The 16,392-nt window shown below is 30.8% G+C and overlaps 3 protein-coding genes and 1 long non-coding RNA gene across 5 annotated transcripts; 2 read left to right on the top strand and 2 right to left on the bottom strand.

The window, feature by feature from the left end:
- Window positions 1–1,382: 1,382 nt before the first annotated feature.
- Window positions 1,383–3,404, top strand: LOC145181477 (histone H3.3-like type 2). The gene is made up of 2 exons (XM_080056573.2): window positions 1,383–2,021; window positions 2,712–3,404. The coding sequence occupies exons 1-2, from the start codon at window positions 1,777–1,779 to the stop codon at window positions 2,998–3,000; spliced, it is 534 nt and encodes a 177-aa protein (XP_079912699.2). The 5' UTR covers window positions 1,383–1,776; the 3' UTR covers window positions 3,001–3,404.
- A 6,525-nt stretch (window positions 3,405–9,929) lies between these two features.
- Window positions 9,930–11,514, bottom strand: LOC149883221 (uncharacterized). 2 transcript variants are annotated; one of them, XR_016456451.1, is made up of 2 exons: window positions 11,286–11,514; window positions 9,930–11,022 (listed from the first exon to the last, which is right to left on the bottom strand). It is a non-coding gene; the product is annotated as an uncharacterized LOC149883221 (long non-coding RNA). The 2 variants fall into 2 exon arrangements; XR_016456450.1 differs by having other exon boundaries at window positions 11,316–11,451.
- A 383-nt stretch (window positions 11,515–11,897) lies between these two features.
- On the bottom strand, window positions 11,898–16,060 carry LOC149883220 (alpha-1-syntrophin-like). Its single transcript, XM_090101028.1, has 5 exons — window positions 15,781–16,060; window positions 15,491–15,697; window positions 15,355–15,413; window positions 12,289–12,380; window positions 11,898–11,994 (listed from the first exon to the last, which is right to left on the bottom strand). The coding sequence occupies exons 1-5, from the start codon at window positions 15,806–15,808 to the stop codon at window positions 11,898–11,900; spliced, it is 483 nt and encodes a 160-aa protein (XP_089957154.1). The 5' UTR covers window positions 15,809–16,060.
- On the top strand, window positions 12,728–14,976 carry LOC145185335 (uncharacterized). The gene is made up of 2 exons (XM_080061212.2): window positions 12,728–13,409; window positions 13,513–14,976. Exons 1-2 carry the CDS (start codon window positions 12,827–12,829, stop codon window positions 14,898–14,900), a joined length of 1,971 nt encoding a protein of 656 aa, XP_079917338.2. The 5' UTR covers window positions 12,728–12,826; the 3' UTR covers window positions 14,901–14,976.
- Window positions 16,061–16,392: the final 332 nt, after the last annotated feature.

Raw genomic sequence — 16,392 nt, 5'->3', positions numbered from 1 at the left:
AAAACATCCTATTATTAGTTAAAAAGTTTCACCTCCTTTTAGAAATAAGTCAAAAGCTAAAGCGTTGATGGACAGTAACATATTCTCTTTTATCTCTCCAAAGGTATTGGAGCTTGTGAAGAAAATCAAGTAAAGTTTCTTTGCCCACTACCTACAATATATATATAACTCGACCATTTAACGTGGCTTTCTTTAAACCTCTCAAACAGCTGGGCGTAATATAATTACCGAATACAGATTCGCCCGTAGACTCTATGAAGGCGTCTTATAAGAAACAACATTTTCCAAAACAATTTAATTAGTTTTTGCCTGCTGTAGAGCCGAGCTATTGTTTAAATGTCCAAAACGTCTACATAAACTTTTTTGTCAACTTCGTAAATGCAGAATTCTGATCGGCAAAGGAAAATTTAACAATTGATCATAATTTTTTTTTTTTGTATAAATGTTCTTTTCTATATTCTTCTTTCGGCTTTTTAGTTATCATTTTTTTAAGCGGCCGTTAAAAAAGATAACTTATAGGTATATAGTAATCATTTTCAACGGCCGCCTAGTCCTTGTGTTGCTAATTGTGCACGCCTCCACTTCATCTTCTTTAAAAAATTTAGAATTTTTCCTTTATCCATTTTTACATAATAATTGAAGAAATATTTTCGTTTGTTTGACCACCCATTCAATAAAGAGCAAAGCTAGATCATTAATAGAGTGATCTAGGTTTTCAGAAGTGCAAGATAAAGCAACTAAGATAAATGTTCTCCTCAATTACATTTTTTTCAAAAAAAAATAAAAAAAAACAAAAAAAAAAAAACTGTTAGTAAGAGAAGAATGAGTTAGATTTAAACGAATATACGGCTCCATTCCCCCCTATTTTTCTTGCGAACTTCGTTCCTTTCCCCCTCCCCCTACCCACCAACCTTTATCTGCTTTGTAGTGAGCGCGAATTTCATGTAATGGCTTCCATCACTTAAATATGTGTGGCAGTCTTGAAAGTTAGTTCAGGCTTATTGCTGTTGTCAAGCATTAAAATAAGCGAACTGTATATTGGGTTTCTTTAAATTTAACATAATGCACTGGTATACAATTCACAAAATATAGCTCAAAAGTTGACTAATAGTAGTTAATAGGTAAGGTATAAATTCTAGAGGTGTGGATAGTAAAAGGTACCTAGAGTGTAAACAATAATTTTTATATGAATCCTGAGTTCAAATGATCATGCTTACATAATATATGTGGGCATAATTTAATTCCCACACACTCATGCTAAAAGTTATACAGTTTTGTATATATTGACATACAAACTTGTTAAACACAAGCACAATTCTTTATTAATTTATTTGAAGAATTGTTGGATCAATTATTTTTTGTGACCAACATAAAGTAGTTTCTAATTTCATTTTTTAATTTCTCTAAAAAATGTTTAACAGTTGTCTTTTCATTTTTTAAAATAATTTACATACTTTTTAAAGAGAAAAATTATGGAGGACCTAAAATTAACAAAACTATTGTCTCTTGAGAAGTGATTGAGAACTGTAATGATAACAAACAAAAACTAATTTATATGATGTAAATGATCTTTGAATAATACACGACTTGCAAAAAAAACTACAACAAGAATGCTTTTTACAATTTTTTAACTTTTCTCTATTATAAATTAGTGTACTTTATGTTTTTCAAAAAAGGTCTAATACCATATGTAATTTTTTTAACATGCAAGAAATGAAGGAGATATGGTTATATGTAAATCAATAGATCTTATATTAGAATGATTATATATATAGAATGACAAAAAGTAAACATCAATCTCGCCCCAATGAAATAAAGCTTAAAACACCAACATCAACATCTACACCTCTTTCTAAGCCAAAGAAAAGAAAGAGTGCATCTCCAGTAATGGTGGTTGCAAAGCGCAAAAAAAGTGAAGTGAAAAGTCCTAACAAAACGGTGGTTTCAAAACAAAAAAGAGCTGTTGAAACCCCTGAGAAAAAAAACATGCAATCAAAAGATGATACTGGAACAGGAGTAAGGTAGATAGTTATATGTTTTGAGATTTTTTTAAAATTATTATTGATAATGGAGTTTTACATGAGTGTGTGGCATCTTTTTTACTATGGCGCTGTTGTCTTCATTTCTAAACCCATGATATTTCTGGGTTTGTGATCCATGGTTTATATTTGTAATGTGACTGTGGACCATGATTTATGCAATTTATGATATGGTTGTATCTTTGTAATGCATTTTGGTGTCAAGCACTAAAAGCCTTACAGATTTTTAAACAGAAAAATAGAAAAAACATTTATAAGTCTTTGAAAGTTTTGTAATTTTTTTAAGATCAAAGGGAAAGTAAATATTTGTTAACTCCTTTTAATCATTTTTAATTTCAATTTCACAACTTTAAAATCTAACTGCTTAAAAGTTTTTGAAGACTTGATTTTAATAAGAAATATAACTTAATATAAATGATCTCAAAATTTGAGCTGAAATAGTTCTTTCTGATTGGCTCTTTCTTTATCTTTCTTCTACATCTTCATAACTCTAATTTCAAAATTAAAATTTATGAGTTTCAATTACTGACTGGCAGCAGTTTTTTTACACATACTAATTTTATGTAATTTACTTTCACAATCTGTTATTTAGCACATTATAAACAATCTAAAAAAATAGTTGTCATGCATAATAAAAATCAAAAAATACTTAATATTGCATAAAATGTTTAGACGAAGTCGACCTGGAATTAAAGCATTGAAGGAAATAAGATATTACCAGAAAACAGATCACTTGTTAATTCCAAAACTATCATTTTGTCGCTTGGTAAAAGAAATTTTGTTGGGAATGTCTGCTTATGATTTGCGCATACAAACACATGCACTATCTGCTTTACAAGAGTCCACTGAAGCATTTGGCATCAGATATTTACAGGATGCTAACATTTGTGCAATACATGCAAAGCGCATAACTATTCAACCCAAAGACATGAAGTTGGTTGCATATTTCCAAAAGCCCTAAGTTAATTAAAAATATATTTTTGCTTGAGATGAAATGTTGTTATGAATATAATCCAACAGCTAGTAAGGCTGTTCAAAACATGGATAAATTGCAAGAACTTTTATATACATTTTACTAGGTAGATTTTATTTATTTTATTATATGCTATATGTAGTTTTACTGAAATTAAGTGGCATTTAGTGCTTTAAATAATTTCATTACAATTTAAGTTATTTATTTTTAATTGGTATTAAATGGAAGTAGTTTATTTGAAGTTCTTTTATTTCTAGCTTTGACAAAATGTTTGCTTTTTTGTTTTTAATGCATCAGTTATATGTGTATATAGAGAGAAATGTTCTTCATTTATTAACTGTGTTTATTTATTAACATTTCTTTCCAGTCAGTAACATTGCAGAGTATGGCAATACAGGTTTTTTTGTTTTCATTTCATGTTGAAGGTGATACAAAATTAAAGCCAACATTGGCTTTAGTTTTGTATTACCCTCTTCTTCAACTTTATCAATATTTTCGATAAACCTTATTTAAAAATTCAGTTGCTAAGAAGCTTTGTCTTACCAAGCAAACTGATAATCCCCTTGTTTTTAGTAATTAACGGATGTTTTTCTGTAAAACCTAAACTGTTAAATTTTTTTTTTCTCAAAGTATGAAGCGATTGTCGTATACTTTATATTTACATATTTACAATGTGTAAATATAAAGTGACTCCAAGTTGGCTCACATTCTACTAGAAAACTATTGCATTATAAAATTGCTATTAACTTATGATCAGCAACGGGTTGAACATTTAGTACACATTAGAAAAATACTATAATAAGCACTTACCTTCGAGTTCAACATACTGCACAGTTAATAGCTGTAAAGAAATTATTTTCATTGTTTTCTGCTTAAACGACTCGTGTTGCAAGATATTGGGTGAAAATGTTTTACGTGATTGGCGCTAATCCCAACATTCGTGTTCTTGAGTGATTTGCATTTGTGTTTTGCATAGAGTATAGATTGTAAACTCCCCTTTAAACTCTTAAAAATATTTTCTCCATTTTATATGATTTAAAGATTGGCCATGTGGGTTAACGCGCCCGATTTACGCGTACACCATTTGATTCATATTTAATATGAATCAAAGAGGTGTACGTGTAAATCGGGCGCGTTAACCTACATGGCCAATTTTTGCGCTGGGTCAACCTGCCCTATTGCCATGTGTAGAGTAAAAATGATTTTTTTTTCAAATTAACCAAAGATACTGTGTAATATTGTTTATTAAAATAACTCTCAAACTTTAAGCCTAAATACTTACAAATAAAACACTTAAAACACGATACGATACGATAAGATAACGCCATATTCAAAGACAGGTGAACTCAAACACACCAAGTATACTGTTCAAGCTTATTCAAAATTGATAAAAAGATGCTACACTACGTATTTGATACTTCTGAGAAATGCTAAAATTCTCCCTTTTGATTCCTTGCGCACCCTAGGGCATAGCCTGTGAATTAACTCAAAAGGGCCATCTTGCTCATAGAGCCAACTTGCCCCGGTCTACCGTAAATTTTAATCTTAAATTTTTGTTTAAATTTAATTATCTAATAAACACGAAAACGAACCAAGCTCAATTTTTTTGTTTATTTCGATACGGTCTGTTTTATAAGCATAGCAGTATAGGAGAATGATAAAAGAGACTTTTATATTTAATGTTTCGTTTAAAATCATTTTAAAATTTTTGCTGGATAAAAGTCGATGTAATTATACAAAATTAAACACCGGGAATCCATGACTTAAGCAACTTTGTTTTTAGAACTCCATCATTTCGATAAACTTCTTTTGTATTACTATTTTTAACTAGAATACTATTTTATAAACTCCTGATATGTAAAGAAAAAAGGAGATAAGCAAGATTTGTAAGGAATGTTAAGAAAATCAATTTGGAATTATTTTTCAAGATTCAGTAAATTCGTATCTGTTTTTTGAAAAACTGATTCAGCTTTTTTGAATAACTGATTAAATTAAAATCAAGGTAAATCTTATTCAAATAATATTTAACATAAACCAACATAGTTTAAGAGAGCATTTAAGAAATAATGTTATTTATTATAAAAAAATAAAAGTAAAAAGAATAGTTTAGGCAATAACTGTAAACCAGAATTAAAAAAGTTTAAAGAACACACTTTAAAGTAATAAATTATAACAGAAAAAAAAATGTCAGCTGTCTTTATTAGTAACAGAATTTGTATGCTTTCAAAGATTCTGATTAAAAGAAGATTTTCTCTCAATGTTAACACGTAGATAAAAACGAATAATGAACAAAAGTATAAAATTTTATTTGTTCTATATCCAATTGGTATCACCATCATCACTTTCAAATAATAGCGGCGGACTGCGACTATGTCCTGTCGCTTTGCTAATCATAAGTAAATATTTATTTCAGAATTAATTTATAATATAATCCTTATGTTATATTGTTTGATTTAGGTGTCATTTTTATCGTAAAGCACGACAAGAACTTTAAATGAAATTAAATAGACTTTTAGGAAATTATGCAAACTTTTATGAAATTTTTACCTTGCTAATAGTCATAAAATACTTAAGATCATCGTCATTATCAAAAAGAGGCTTAGATTTAATTGATTATTTTTGGCATTCATTCTTCTTAGTGACATTTAAACAGGCATCTTGAGGGGTATTTACAAATGGCGCTAGTAAGAGAGGGCTATCATTAGATCGCTCTTCCTTTTTAAGAATAGTGTTAGTAGATAACGATTGAGGAGTCTCAACAACTTTATCTTACGTAAGATATCTTTATTTACAGAAGATAAACCATCACTCAACAAATTAGTCAAACAATTTGTAACGCTGTTTGCTAAATTTGAAGGTGATTTTAACACGTTTATATTTTCAGATAGCGCAGACTTTTTAGATAGTTCATCATTTAAGACAGTAGAGCTGTTAATATGACTAATTTGATTTTTATCTCCTTGAAATATTTACCCATCTACTCCATCATTCTCCTCCTCTTCTTCCTTTTCCTCCTCCTCTTCCTCCTTCTTTTCCTCTTCCTCTTCCTCCGCCTATTTTTCTTCTTCTTTTTCTTCTTTTCAGAATTATCAACTTTTTCATTTCTATTTGTAGCATCTTTAGTCATCTGCAAAATTACTGTCTACTTTTCAGAATTATCAACTTTTTTCTTTTCAGAATTATCAACTTTTTCATTTCTATTGGTAGCATCTTTATTTATCTGCAAAATTACTGTCTACAAAGAAAATCTTCAAATAACGTACAATAAAGCTGATTTTATTTCTTTTAGATAAAGAGTAAAAATGGCGCAAATAAAACACACTAATTTTTTGATCACTGATCAAAATAACAAAATAAAATCGTAACGATTAAAATTATTTTAAAAATAAAAACGCAATAGAAAGAGAATTATCTTTTTCTATTCGAATATGTCAAAATAATTAGCAAATTAAATTCAGGTCCACTTTTTTTTAAAGTTGAAAAGAGTCTTAAACTTTTGTAAACCCTTTGGTTTGCAAACTCTGTGGTTTGCAAACCTAAAAGTTCAGAAACCGAAATCCAGATAAAATAATTTCCAACATTGTTCTTTAACATTGTAGTTCACTAATTTACATTCTTCATAAGTAGTTCACTAGTTTCTATTCTTCATAAGTAGTTCACTAATTTATATTCTTCATAAGTAGTTAAAAACATGTTTTGTTTAGTTAATTTAATTTCTCGTAAGTGTTAGTTTCAGTTTCTGTTTCTTCAAACTTAATCTACAAAAACATGACTTGTTTATGAAACATTCATGTTCAAAAAGTCGTACAATTAAGAAGATATTCAAATATGGCATTTCATTCTCAATACTAATAGGTCGCAAGAACAGCGACAATACAAGTTTCAAGGGATCAGTCTCAACAATGGTACTCTCACAGCAAAAAGATTCAATAAAAGTGCATGGATTTAAGTTCCTTTGGGAATGGGATAATGGTTTAGTATTCAATTTCTGATTCTGTTTTGATGGAGCATGATACATTCATGTAATGGTTGAAGGAACACGTGTTTAACTCCTTGTTAACCAAGTGCATAAGGCAGGTCTTACCAAATATTACAAAGGCATGAGCTTCAACAATTTATTTAAAGAAAATTTTTTTCTGCTTCTTAAACCGGTATTAGAAAACAGTAAATGTTTCACCTATTTGCACGCTGGTTTCCATTAGTCTTCAGTATATTGAGATATTTCTACTTAACAAAAACAGCATCAATCAACAGGCATTTGCTCTCAGAAAAGTTTAATCCATTAATGTCTTCAACTCAAATTGCCAACAACACAAGCTTTACATGTCAAACCTCGAAACTGGTTTTTACCTAGTAGAAACCAATTTCGATTTTTGACAAATAAAAACCATATAGTTCAAAATTTTTGGGAAATTAACAAAATTAGTTTAATGCTTTAAAATACTGCATCCTTGAAAGTATGTTTTTACAAATTAAAGGTATAACCAACGAATAAAACCACTGAATTAATTTTCACTAAATATTTTCTAACATGCTATTTTTGAGAAATAAATCCCCAATAACTTTTTCAAAACTCTTGAAATTAAAAGTTTAAAAATCATAAATTATATAGAATAATTTATTTAATTTATGATTTTTCAATATAATTTATATAACCATTATAATTTATGTAGCAGCTCTAATTCATAATGGTAAGTTGCGTTGGTGGAGAACTTTATTTATTTTTTTCATCTTGTTCAACTACAATGAGTTTATGAGCATATGGTCGCAAAATGTACCCGATGAGTGTCAAATCTGACTGAATGAGTGGATGTATCTGCTTTTTCTTTTTTGTTGAAAAAGCTGATGCATCCACTCATTATATATATTTTAATGATGTTCAAATGAAAGGTATTTAAAATAAAGTCATTCTACAACATAAAGTCAAACTAAGTAACGCCAACTTTAACAACTGCCACAATTATTACACATATTCATTTCCTCTATTGGCGTTGATAATTATACCGATGTTGCAGTTGCAAAAATTATTATAAACTAACTTAATGTAAAATTTGAAACGCGAGTAAAATGATTTGATTAAGAGCATAGTGTTGATTTAAAACATCAACCGCCACTGGTGTGGCATTTTCCTGAGCATCTCCCTTAAGATCCTACACAAAGGTTCAAACTTTGGTTACATTTATCTTTTAGCTTTGCTTAAAATGGTCTATGCTTTTTTTTTTTTTTTTTTTTGCATGCTGGATATTAGATTAGTAAAGCATAGCATTTTTGATTGGTACAGAATTTCTGGGTTTTTTTTATTGTTTTTTTCTTTGCAAACACGTGTGAAAAGAGTACTTAAAAAGACATTTTTTTTGTAGATTTAACTTTCAGTTCTGAACAAAATTGAAGTGGACGCAAAAAGAGAAATTGAACCTGAACAGAAAGTGTTTATAATTTCTTGACATTAAATCTTTATGGCCTGTGGCATAAAAAGCAATATTTTAAACAAATTTTCTTACTCATGTCTACTTGGGTTGAAACTAAAACAAAATAACAATAGTTTTGTTTGCAAACACGAAGTTCAGAAATCAAATTCTGTACACTTAAAGTGTACATGAGGAAGCAACGAACAAATAATTAAAAAAAAAAAAGTCTTTTTTAAAAATAAAAACTTTACATTTATTATCATTAAACTCAATGAAACTTAAGAAAGTAGTTTTTCTCACCTTTGGCTACAAAAACAAACCTAAAAATTAAAACAAATAAACATTGTCCTGGAGCTACAATCCTCTATTTTGATTGTAGCTCCAGGACAATGTTTATTTATTTTGATTTATATTCGTAACTTTTGTCTTTAACTTTTCTTCTTTCCGTTTTATCGTTCACTTACATGATAGATCGGTGAATCATCGTGTATAAGTCTTTTCTGGTAGTTGTTTTTGACTTTTCTAATTGTCGCTTTATTGTTTAACGAGTCTTCGCGTTTACGTCTTTTCTCAGTTGTTTTTAACTTAATTCTTTTTTGCTTTATCATTTACGCGTCTCAGTGTTAACGTTTTTGCCAGCTGTATTTAGTTTTTCTTACGCTTTACAGTTTACTTATGTGAAGAGTTGGTGACTCATCTTGTGTATGTTTTTATCGATCGTCGTTTTTATTGTAGTTCTCCCTCCATACAATACTTTATTTAAAGATTTCTACTCTAACTTTTGGCTTTCAGAGCAGATATAACAGAAATTAGATTTATCTAATGAAAGATAGGCACGCATATTGTAAGCACACAGCTTTCTAATATAAGAGAAGTTAGACTCCCCAGCCTTAGGAAGCATTATTTCTAAACCGAAACTGAGAATAAGGTAGCCTGACTTTATCTATTTTAAAGCTCTTCACGAATCTTCTACAAGGTCAACATGATCAAAATGCTAAGCCTGCTTAAAGTCGCATAAAGTAACTTCAGTACTTAGTTTTTGAAAGAACTCACATTTTTTACACCATTCAATTTTTCTGTGATGAAAAGAAATGTTAAGTTCTGTCAAAAAATGTTTTTAGCTTCTTCGCGTCCCCTTTCCTGAGAAAATTTTTTGTATAGCTCATACAGAAGGCTCATAGACAATTCAGACTCAAAATATTTTATTGTTGTATAATTACAATTATTAATGCGGTAATATACAAGGAATAAGTTTTTTATGATCTCTTCTTCAGTATGCTTGCCTCGTTTTCTTGTGATAGATATGTTGGTACCTGTTTGAAAACTTTCATAAAAAAAAAGAAATATAGGTTTGTTCCTTCTTTCTTACTCCTGGCCCGAGGGGTACCTCTTTTTGCTTACATAACATTTCCTAGACTCCAGAATCCTAGTTCGCTATGGTCCCTTCCTGTCGATAATAATAAAACATAAACCCAGTTTTACAATTTGCAAAAAAAAAACCTTCACCGATCAGACAAAGAATATTATATTCAGAAAAAAATTCTGATTACATAATTATGATTTAAAAACTGTGCTCATGAAAAGTGTCAGTAAACAATATCAACCTAAAAATGAAGATACTAATTTATGATAATAATAAAAGTACACTCTAAATTATATAAAATGCCTGGGACTAAGAGTTCTACAATACTTTGCCTTTTATTTTGATCTGGACTGGGGACATGTATTTCTTCAAGCATATCTTGAAAGAATCAAGGGTTTTACAATTTGCAGTTTGTTTGATTTAGGCTTATTCACTTATAAGAATGATTATATTAAAAAAGATAATTATTTGAAATCACTAGATTTATCACTCAAAAAATGGTGGGGAAGCAGTTAATTTTTTTATTAAAACTAGAGCGTCAGCACCATCTAGCTGGTATCCGAGATCAGCATCAATATTACCAAAATAATCAGAATCAGAAGACCTTTATATGCATAAACATTCAGTTCAGTTGAAAATAATGATCATTATGGCATTTTTAACTAGCTAAAGAATTTGATTAGATTTTTTATCTAATCTGGTAACTACAAGTCATCTTATAGTGTAGTTGAGTAGAATCTAGAGAGAGTATATTATCCAAACTTGGTGACTATTTGTTGTCTAGTAGCATTGTATTTTTCAAGCAAACTTAGTTTATCCTAAATTCTTCTCTTAAAAAAAAAATTTTGCCTTTCACAAATTTTTGCGTTATTTGTATTGGGTATAAGTCCACAAAGATATTCCTCAAAAATGGTCATCGAAAACATTAAAAACATATTTACAGGCATTGTTAGTTAAAAGCCATTGTAAACTACGTAACATCATCGGATTTTCTAGATGGTGAAAACTTTTTGATTGCAAAGGCATTTTAGATTTCTTCAGAGACTTTATTTTTTGAGTTTTTTTTTCTTTCTTTTTTTTTTTGTTTTTTAATTGGTCTAGGTAATTCACTTTTGGCTGAGCTGCTCTCCTCCTCTGTTATTTCTTCATTAGTATTACTTTTCAGTCTATAATCACTTTCTTGATGAATCTGTAGGTGATGATGATCGAGGGTCAAACTTGATTGGCAAACGTAACACACTGAATATAAAAAATTAGTCAACCCTTAGTAAAAAACCTGTATCAAATGCTATAAGGCAAATTATGCTTACTAATTAATTTTAAAAAATCTTACAATAAAAAAATGATGGATTAAAAATATTTTTCATAAAGTTACTTGTGTAATTGTACAAGAAGTTTTAAAAAAGAACATAAAAAAAAGGCAAAAATATAAATTGAGCTGAGTTAGAAAAGATAAACATATCTAAAGATAATTTAACAAACTAAAGAAAAGAAGCACTCACAAGCTGCTTCATCACTAAAAGAAAAGTCACCTTGTCGCTATTCTAAATGAATTTTTTTGTTGCAATCCCATTTGTTGCAATCCCATAACGCAACTCAGGAAAAATTTTAAACTTTCATGTCTTCTTAATATGTCAGTTCAAATTATTGCGTAAACGAGATCTGTTTAAAGTTATTTTTTTTTTTTTTTTTATTTTGTACACTTGAGTGTACACCAGGCCTTAATGGATTAAGTTACATAAGTCAATGAATAACTTCATGTTAAGGTAACACATGTTCCTATACTAATGTATTGAATAAGTAATTCTGTATTCGGTTTTAAAGAGCTGAAAGACTTTTTTTTTTTTTTTTGCAAATTTTTCACCTTTGAATAACCAGATGTTTTTAAAATATATTTTCTTGCAATTCGCAAAATTATTTTTATATTAACTTCATGATCATAAGTTCTCTCAATTTATGCGATTTTTCAAATTTGTAGCGTTCAAAATTACAATCAAACTGGTTTTTGCGAAAATTAAAGAGACAAACGTGGATTTTTTATTTATAAAAGACAAAGCATGTTCTTTTTTTTACTATAAAAGAGATAAACATATTTCATGATCAAATGCAAAATTTTATAGAAATCTTGTTGGACCCAATGAACAGTTCATTACGCTGCTGTTAAAGTTCACTTGCTCATCTATTACTGACAACTGACAAGGGAGAGAAGGTCTACAATTTAAGAACACCTCTTTCATAAACTTTTTGAAAACACTTCACAATCTTGAACAATTGAGGAAGTTCTTTTAAGAAGATAATAAGAAATAAGCTCCACTCGTAAAATTTATCTATATGATTTTGCCCCAAATTTGTTTATTCTCCAGCACTGCCGGCTCTTCTGTAGAAAAAGTGTTTGAAAACACGATTTGCTCTTGAGTTATCCATAGACCATTCAAATTTGTGTGAAAAGAAAAATAATAATTGTAATTATTACTGATACCATTAATACTTTTGCAAGAAAAAAACTTTAATATTTTACTGCTAGTTTTGCGTTTTTTGTAGACAAGTCTTGAAACCATAATCTTGACATGGGTTTTTGATTCTCTCAACATTTGAACACTGTTGTAAAAAATGACCAAAAACTACTTTGAGCTGACCCGAGAAAACCGGTTTGACAGGGTGAAACTACAATGTTTCCTGACTCCAAAAATGTAAAATTTGAAATCTAACTATTTCGTCCAAGAAAATAATTTTGATTTTTAGTTTTTAGTACTTTGCACAATAGGGCAAAATGACAGCTTTTCAAATTTTGCATTTTTACAGCATTCAAAAACTCTCCAAAATTAACATTTATTACTCTAAAACATAACAGTCTATATAGCAAGTATAATTTGTATTTATTTTAACTCAGAAGATAAAATTTTACCTACAATTTCATGGTTAAACTATATTATAAACATTTTGTTGCATCAAAATTGTAAATAAGCTAAAAATTCCGGGAATTGGCAGTGAACATGTTTATTTAAAGTGTTTCACTTATCAGTTGTGTGAGAAAAATTTCAAAATGCCAAATTTTTCAAAAAATCATGAAGATTGTCGGAAATCTGTCTGTGTCTTGTGTCTGAAGAAGTGCTCTCGAGAGTTGACACAGTTCCTTGTTGAAAAGATCCTCAAGCATTACCATACAAGTCTTGATTTGACTGATACCAGAGTGCCAAGAGGCATTTGTGACTCATGTCGAACAATTCTTCGGAGAAAAGATGAAGGAAAAGATGTTAACCTGCCACCTTTGTTTCCTTTCTCATCTATAAAAGTTAGACCACCAACAAGAGATCAAGGTTGCAACTGTCTTATTTGTCAAGTTGGACATTTGAAGTTGAATGAGAAGAGCCCAGTGGACTATTCTAAACCTGTGGAAGATTGTACCCCTCAAAGATGTGGTGATTGTTTGAGTCTAGTTGGAAGAGGTCTGCCACATCAGTGCACTCCATTCACTTTTAGAGAGAATCTCAAGCAGCTAGCTACAGCTAATCCACTCGCTGCAGAGCAAATAGCTACTCAAGTCATCTCTACTAAACCTTCCACACCTGGTGGTACTGCCAAAATATCGCATCCTAAAGGCGGCCCACCACTTAGAGTTAAAACAGGTGATACTTTTATATATACATATAAAGATGGCAGGTTCAGAGGGAATACCTTTAATTTTAAAACTTAAAATTACAAAAAGTGTTAATATAATTTCATTTTTAGGAAGCTCAAGTGCAAGAGCTCTTTTTCCCGAACCCAGCATCAAAACTGAAGATCTTGTACAAGTTCAGCTAAACACAGGACTGTCCAACCTTGGCATGAAGAAATTGGCATCAACCATCAACAGAGTCAGTGACACCAAGATTGTGGAGACTAGTTTTCTAGCTAAGTTTGAAGCCATTGGCAAACAGTTGTCTGAGTTTTTTACTCGAACCAGCATCCAAGTTTTATCAGAGAGTAACTCCACTGACTTTGTAGTTGTGCATTGCAAGGATCTTGCCGAGCTTTTGAATGAAGTCCTGCTTTCTCGAAGAGTTTTCCAGAATCATATTGTCAAGTTGGGAATTGATGGAGGTGGAGGATTTCTGAAAGTTTCTCTTGGCATCATGGAGTTGGATTCTCACTGTGATTCAAGGTCACCACCACGGAAAAAGCTTTTAACTCAGAGGACTGCCAAAGACAGTAGTGTAAAGCGTCAAATGCTTGTGGCTTTATCAGAAGGACTACCAGAAAACTTTGAAAATGTGAGGCAGATCTTGTCTTTAATCAAGTTAGACAAAGTCAACTTTGTTGTCTCATGCGACATGAAACTTGCCAACATCCTTTGTGGCCTTCAGAGCCATGCAAGTACTCACCCTTGCTCTTGGTGCAACACAGAATCAAAGCATCTTTCTCAATCAGGATCTTTGAGGACACTAGGCTCACTTGTTGCCTGTTATCAAGAGTTTGCTAAGTCTGGTGGTGATATCAAAAAGGCAAGATCTTTTGGCAATGTAGTGCATGAGCCTTTGCTATCTGGTTCTGAAAACAAACTCATCTTGGAGCTCATACCACCAATGGAACTCCATCTTCTCCTTGGTGTGGTCAATCACATGTACAAAGCCATGACAGAAGTTTGGCCCAATGTTGTCAAGTGGCCCTCAGCTCTCCACATTCAACAAGAACCATACCATGGTGGGCAGTTTGCAGGGAATGCCTGTCACAAGCTTCTCAGCAATCTTGACCTCCTTCAAAGAATTGCAGAGACTGAGTCTGCTTTTCAAGTCTTTGGAATCATTGATGCCCTTCGAAAGTTTAAGTCTGTAGTGACAGCATGTTTTGGTATGGTTCTGGAGGATGAATTTTCTGAAAAAATTGATCGCTTCAGAGACTCATATTTGGCAATCATGAACATCAGTGTGACTCCAAAAGTTCATGCTGTTTTCTTCCATGTGAAGCAATTCATTGAGATCAAAAGGGCTCTCTTGGGGATCTTTAGTGAGCAGGCAACAGAACCAATGCATCATAATTTCAGCTCACATTGGCAGAGATACAAAAGAGACCGCAATCATCCTGAGTATGCAAAGAGGCTTCTTTCATGTGTTGTGGACTACAACAGCAAGCATTTGTGAAGAATCAAATATTGAGAAGAATTTATTTTATGTACCATTTGCTCTTTATGTGTTTAGAATCAAAAGGTTGTTTTTGTGTTTTGGCTTAGAATAACTAAAAGAATTATTTAAGAAAGTGTTTATTATTTCCATCTTGTTAATGAAAAACTATATCAGTTGTGTCAGAATAAACTATTATCCAAGTGAATTTTAGACAGTTATGTTTTGGAGTAATAAATGCTTATTTTGAAGAGTTTTTGAATGCTGTAAAAATGCAAAATTTGAAAAGCTGTCATTTCGCCCTATTGTGCAAAGTACTAAAAAATAAAAATCGAAATTATTTTCTCGGACGAAATAGTTAGATTTCAAATTTTACATTTTTGGAGTCAGGAAACATTGTAGTTTCACCCTGTCAAAGCAGTTTTCTCGGGTCAGCTCAAAGTAGTTTTTGGTCATTTTTTACAACAGTGTGAACTGCTTCTTCGTGCGTAACGTTTCTGAAATTGTGTTCGTTTACCATAATAATTTGGTCACCTGGGAAAATAAAGAAAGTACTGGAAAAATGTTTCGTTTCATGAAATTATAGAATACATTCAAACAAATGATCCTACCTATTTCCAGTGTGTTTCTTTGGGAACATATTCCGTTTTTGTCAACTGATTTTACATATATAAATTTAGCCTGTGACTCTTTGCCTCCAATAATAGTAATGCCTAAAGTTTCATGAGATAACTTTTTAATATCAAACCAAAGTAATACTGACTCTGGAATGGGTGCAAGTTGGCTTAAGGATTTATGAACAGTTCTATGAGCATCGGCTATGGAAAAGAATAAAGTTAATTCTGGTTTAGTCATCAATTAATGGAATTGCATCTTAACTTGCTAAAGAGGCTAATCATACCTTTGCTTTCATTTTCGCTCGCAGTCATTAGGCCAATGATATTCTATTAGCCTAAGCAAAAAGTGTAAAAAAAAAACACGCTTAAACTTATCGTTAGGAAACCTTTATAAAGAAAGATATCCACTATGGCAGTATTTAAGACAGCTGTAGCAAGATTGATTTAAATTGTATTTAAAACTGGGAGCGAACGAGTTATGAATACTCCATTTATATTCGTATCTATTATGCGTTTATCAAATTTATTCATGCATGTATATTTTATTCATCAGAGAAGATACTTTTTAAAATGAAGGGAGAACCTTTTTTTTTGTAAAGACTTAAGTTTAATTTTTTTTTTTCTATCAAATCTTTTCATGAAAATTAAAATGAACAGATGAGCAAACAATGTACTTTCACTAAAAAACTTCTGAGAAAAAAATAATCTCTCGATTTCGTTAACAATGCGCTGGAAATTCGGAAGTTATTTTTAAAAAGACAGCGATTTCACTGCAATTGATTACTTCATCAGCCTTCCAGACTGTAACCGACGCAATCGATAACAGCAGCGTATGATTTTACTGCTTAGACATCGACGTCAAACAAAAAGGAAAGAAAAATCTTTTGAAGCAACGT

Source organism: Hydra viridissima, unplaced genomic scaffold, assembly GCF_058129835.1.
Source record: "Hydra viridissima isolate aposymbiotic clone 2 unplaced genomic scaffold, HvirCarnegie_v1 scaffold_10, whole genome shotgun sequence".
Lineage (NCBI taxonomy): Eukaryota > Metazoa > Cnidaria > Hydrozoa > Anthoathecata > Hydridae > Hydra > Hydra viridissima.
The sequence above is the reverse complement of the archived record's forward strand: the minus strand, read 5'-3'. Positions and strand labels throughout refer to the sequence as shown.

What these genes read in the sequence shown, in the direction of transcription:
- LOC149883220 (XM_090101028.1), bottom strand. Translation starts at nt 15,808, where the DNA reads ATGACTGCGAGCGAAAATGAAAGCAAAG. An exon ending in AAGAAACACACTGGAAATAG is followed by an intron (nt 15,414 to 15,490) that starts GTAGGATCATTT and finishes TTATTTTCCCAG; the next exon opens with GTGACCAAATTATTATGGTA. An exon ending in ACGTTACGCACGAAGAAGCA is followed by an intron (nt 12,381 to 15,354) that starts GTTCACACTGTT and finishes TTTTACAACAGT; the next exon opens with GTTCAAATGTTGAGAGAATC.
- LOC145181477 (XM_080056573.2), top strand. Translation starts at nt 1,777, where the DNA reads ATGACAAAAAGTAAACATCAATCTCGCCCCAATGAAATAAAGCTTAAA. An exon ending in GATACTGGAACAGGAGTAAG is followed by an intron (nt 2,022 to 2,711) that starts GTAGATAGTTAT and finishes TAAAATGTTTAG; the next exon opens with ACGAAGTCGACCTGGAATTA.
- LOC145185335 (XM_080061212.2), top strand. Translation starts at nt 12,827, where the DNA reads ATGCCAAATTTTTCAAAAAATCATGAAGATTGTCGGAAATCTGTCTGT. An exon ending in ACCACTTAGAGTTAAAACAG is followed by an intron (nt 13,410 to 13,512) that starts GTGATACTTTTA and finishes TTTCATTTTTAG; the next exon opens with GAAGCTCAAGTGCAAGAGCT.